The sequence below is a fragment of the Octopus bimaculoides genome, chromosome 11 (genome assembly GCF_001194135.2).
Source record: "Octopus bimaculoides isolate UCB-OBI-ISO-001 chromosome 11, ASM119413v2, whole genome shotgun sequence".
NCBI classification, from domain to species: domain Eukaryota; kingdom Metazoa; phylum Mollusca; class Cephalopoda; order Octopoda; family Octopodidae; genus Octopus; species Octopus bimaculoides.
Window position 1 is genome coordinate 11,756 of NC_068991.1, and position 5,322 is coordinate 17,077.

General features: G+C 39.2%; 1 protein-coding gene across 4 annotated transcripts in view; it reads right to left on the minus strand.

The window, feature by feature from the left end:
* Positions 1–5,322, minus strand: part of LOC106881197 (rho guanine nucleotide exchange factor 38) — a 44,323-nt gene that overhangs the window by 5,275 nt on the left and 33,726 nt on the right. For all 4 annotated transcript variants that reach the window (XM_014931497.2, XM_014931496.2, XM_014931495.2 and 1 more), the window contains exons 12-13: positions 5,159–5,209; positions 3,221–3,338 (exon numbers count right to left, since the gene is read on the minus strand). In XM_014931497.2, the coding sequence (XP_014786983.1) occupies positions 3,221–3,338; positions 5,159–5,209 (169 nt within the window). The remainder of the gene's footprint in view (positions 1–3,220; positions 3,339–5,158; positions 5,210–5,322) is intronic.

Sequence of the window (5,322 nt, forward strand, 5' to 3'; positions counted from 1 at the left end):
GGGGGCGTGTAGAAGCAGAAACAGTAACAGAGACAATAAGTTAAGGAAGGAAGTAATAGGAGGGAAAGTGGAAAATAATATTAGGGGTTAGTAAGAGTTAGTGATAAGGGTGGTGGGGACAGAGTAGATGTAGTGCTATTTATGTTGGTGGCAGAGTGGTATATGAAAGACAGAGAAGGGATCAGGGCATATTATTAGGTAACATGTTCAAGAGAGCATGGAGGCAGGAGAAGGAAGTTAAGGTAATAAAAGACTGCCACTGTGCAATCAAGATATGGAAGGAAAGAAGAATCGTTCACAGGACAGAGATGCTGGAGGAGGAGGAGTAATGGGTGGAAGAGGTGATAGTCAATACCCACCTGCAGGATATGAAATCTAACTCCTCTCATCCTACTACATCTTTTGTGCATTTATTGATTACAGCACACCTTATAGAAATTTTACCAGTTCCTTTTCTGCAGACAGAACATAGCCATTTGTTGTACTATATCTAATCATATTTTCGAATACTTTCTTTTTTTGTACTACTGCTGCTATCATATTTTTATCATGTTGTATTATGTCACTATAATATTTAGTATTCAATTATATTGTAGAATTCAATTTCCTATGTTAGCGTATATCTATATTTCCTAATCTATATCACATATTCTATCCACGTCTCTTATATTAAATATAGTACAACAACAATGAAATATACACAACCAGATTAATAATCTCTATGAAAATATATTTAATATTGCAATCAATAATACTTATATGAGAAAAAATTAAAGGTGGAGGTGGGGGACAGTACAAAGAGTAGTAATAGAATATATAAAGTGTCAACAAGATATGTGATTAGTAGAAGAAAAAAATAAAGATCTGGCTGCCCTGGTGAAACAATGGTTAATAGCATTTACCAAATAAACCATCTGTGGAATAGTAACATAACTTAGTTTCTTTGGAGCAGATTCTTCCCTTGACCAGTAGGGTCAAAAAGTCAATCTTTAACTATTTTTAGAACATCCAGCACACAGTTAAACAAAAGAGCTAAACGCTTACCACAGTCAGAATACATTCTCCTGTTGTGAGAAGCAAAAGAAAACAGCAGCCAATATGCCCAGAAAAGGCCATTGTTTTGTAACATCATAATGCACTTTAAAGGTGCAAATATGGAAAATAATAATTGGCCAAAATGTGATGTAGGCAAACAATTAAGAACTTATTAATTGACTGCACTATGATTAAAAAATGGTTATTCTATGTATATTTTTGTTTGGATATGTGATGTGTGTGAATGAGGACAGCTGCATAAAGTGCCAATCATTGAATGTGGATGGTAACCACAGAGACCCAGAAAGACATGGGATGAAGTGGTGTGGACTGATCTCAGGATGTTGGGGTCTCATGGAGGAAATGACCATGGACTGAGATGTCTGGCGATATGAGGTTCTTGAGAAGACCTGCCCACATCAGCAAAACTGAGTTCTAGAAGCACTGTGTGTCCCACCCACACATAACAAGAAAACTTCTCACACCCTACCCCAACAAATCAAACTACATCTCTTCTCTTCCGTACATTTCCTCTCTCATGCACTCTACTTACCTCCCACTCCCCAATCCTGTCCTCTTGGCCCTGTCTCACTGTATCATTGCTATCCATTAGCTTCCGACCTGTATGCTCCACCCACACACCCTGTCTCACTGCATCATTGCTATCCGCTAGCCCCTGACTTGTGCATTCTACCCACACATAAGAAAATTTTTCACACACCCTACACCAACAAACCAATGTACATCTCTACATATTTTCTCTACTTCACATTTCCTACCTCTCATTTTCAAATCCTGTCCTCATGGCTCTGTTTCTCTGTATCATTGCTATTTGATAGCCCCCACCCACTATATATACTCAGGTTTTCGCCATTCACCCTCCACATTCTCTAATCATACTTCTTTCACAATATCATGCCACTTATAGTATGATGTTCAAACCTCAAGGGTATGTCCTGGCACTTGCCACCATCCCTATCTCTCTTCCTTTACTCAACCATCCTATTTATATTCAGATCCCCATCCCTTGTGAGTATGCCCAGCACTTTGCCACCATCTCTATCCTGTTGTCTCCCACTCTCTCTCTCTCCTTCCCCTGTACTTCTCTCAGGTTGGGTAACCATGTATCTCCTTTGCAGTAGCATACCTGTTTCTGTCTTCATTTCTGATCTTACTCTCTTTATCTCCAACTAAGTAACCTTGTACTTCCTCTACAACAAGACACCTGTCTCTCTACCTCACTCTAACCTTTCATCATCTCACACAAGATCACCTCCTCCACTCTCAAAAGATTTCTTTGTTTTAAAAGGTACTTACTGGCCCTGTCAGTGCAGGTTCCACTTAAAAAACATTCAGTGCACACTGTAAAGTGGTGAGCATTTGGAAAGGCATCCAGCTGTAAAAACCTTGCCAAAACTGATCTCAGCTGTGCTTGTACCACATAAAATGCACTCAGTCCACTCTGCCGAGTGGTTGGTGTTAGGAAGGGCATCCAACTGTAAAAATCCTGCCAAAACAGTCACAGAAGCCTGGTGCAGGCTTCGGCCTGGCTGGATCCTGTCAAACTGTCCCACCCATGCCAGTATAGAAGACAAGCATTAAACAATAATGATGATGATTATTCTCTGTTTTCTTTAAATTATTTATTATATATGTGTGGGGTGGGGGGATAGTGTAGTTCTTGATATACAAAATAATTATTTGAGCTGATCCAATAACTCTTCTGCTCTATTTTCTGTAAAATTAATAAAAAAATTTGAGAGATGCTACTGACTGGATTGATAAAGTGCCAAACCTACTGAAGTGATCCAGTTCATATTTCATCACTGACACTGCATTGGACCCACAGCAAATATAATTATTGCTAACTAACCGTCATAGCTGCAGACAGGTACCAAATAATAGTACAGTTCACTAGTTAAAGTAGTTGAAATGATTAAGGTTATTATTACAAAACGTTTGCATGTCTGGTTTCACATAATTAGTATAACTCGCAGATACACTCATTGAAAGAAGCATTTAACTATGTTAAAGTTAATCAAGTGTGTGTGAGAGAGAGAGATCTCTTTTGTCTTAAGGTGGTAATTATTGAAATATGAGAGGTACTTTCCAGCTTACTAATTCCGTTGGCTGTCATTAGTAAGAGGTAAATTTTTATTCGCTGATTAATTGAAAAGCGACTCACCTGTTACTGGAAAAATATCAGTATTCATACCCGTTTTTGGTATAGTTGCTTTGTTTGTATTTATTGGAAAAATATAGCTGCATGTTTCAGAAGGTAACACAGGTATATTAAGTAATATCTGAAAAATAAATTCATATATACATGCATATAACTATGCAAACTACATGACTACAATTGAATATTACTATGGATACCCATGTTTGATGCAACCATTTCTGTTAATGAGAAGAGGTGCATAGGGACGACAAGTGCCCAAAGTCAATTCATATCTTTCGCAAATGGGAATAATTTAGAGTGAGTTTAGTGAAAGAAATGTTTAATTTAAACTACTAGATGTTGAAACATTAACCAAAAGTAGTACAATTTCATCAAGTAACTCGGTAAATATTTTCTATTGGTTTGCTTCAACCCTTATTCTAATATTCAACATTTGATGATGTAATTCCTATTTCTCTGTTGCATATATACTGGTTTCATATTACTGACACTCATTCTCTCCACATTCTAACAATCCACATGACCAGCAATGGCTAATTTTTCAAATATTATCTACTATACAAAATTTTTTATAGAATAGTGAAAATTATACCATCATCATCATCATCATCATCACCGTCATCGTCATCATCATCAACATTTGACATCTGTTTTTTATACTGGCATGGGTTGGACAGCTAGACAGGAGTTGGTTAGCCAGAGCACTGTACCAGATGCTATCAGATGCTTTGGCATGAGTTCTACAGCTGGATGCTCTTTTTAATGCCAAACATTTTACAAAGAAGACTGGTTATATGGCATCAGCACAAGCCGGTCACCAAGTAACTTGCAAGACAAACAGCCCTCAACTGGGAGGTGGGGTAGTATTGATGGCAGTGCATACTGACTTTATATAAAAGTATAATAGAGGGGTAGAGATAGGTGTCTTGCTGTGGAGGAGATACATGGCTACTCCTAGGGGGGGGCAGAAAGTTAGAAAGATAGAGAGAGAAAGAGAAAGATGGTGCTGGAGATGTGTGAAGACAACATCAAGATACAGAGTGAGGTGAATATAAATAAAGATGTAGAGAGGATTGAAGTGGATGACGGGGGAAGAAGTGACTGTAACAAATGGCAAGAGACCTAGTAGTTAGTCAAGTGAGACTGATAGAAGTGTGGGAGCAGTGACAGCAGATAAGGGAGGTGTTAAAGATGGAGGATAGCAGAAGGGTGAGAGAAATGGCTAAAAGCATAGAAAGGAACGGAAAGGAAATGGTGGGCAGGGAAGAGACTGAGAAATGGGAGTGGTTCCAGTGGGGGGGGAAGTAACCAGGGGGGAGGAAATGTAGTATGTGCCTATTCCGCTCTTGGGTGATTATAGCAGTCAAGTAATACCACAGAAAGAGAAGTGATGAATGTAAGGGGATGCAATATGGAGGAAATGCTTGAAGGAACAGGGCTCCTCAGGTACAAGCATTACCAAAGTAGTTTTAGGATGGAGATCTGCTGTGATTTAGAAGACCCAGCAACTAAAGTGAGATTGCAGCCATGGCCGATGCCAGTGTTGCATGCCCGGCCCATTTAAGAGTACCCTTGACACATTGGGTGATATGATGTGCTTGAGAAGACCTGTTGAGTCAAGGAAAACCAAAATCTCAGCTGTGGCCAGTGCCCGCTGACTGGCTCCCATACTGGTGGCACGTAAAGAGCACCAACCGAACGTGATCGATGCCAGGCCTGCCTAACTGGCTCCTGTGCCGCTGGCACATAAAAAGCATCTACTACACTCTCGGAGTGGTTGGCGTTAGGAAGGGTATCCTGCTGTAGAAACATTGTCAGACCAGATTGGAGCCTGGTGCAGCTGCTGGGTCTCCAGACCTCAGTCAAACTGGCCAACCCATGCTAGCATGGAAAACGGACATTAAATGATGATGATGATGATGATGATGATTTTTGCTGTACCTGCCAGTTGCTGGGTTCATTTTGATTCTTGTCATCCTTCATTTCAATAAACTGAAAACAAAGCAAAGATCACATTCATTTTACACAGACAATTATTTTAATGATTCTTATTGAAAGAGAATATTTTCATTCATTTTAACTGTTTAGCATGCAAATTATTCTGT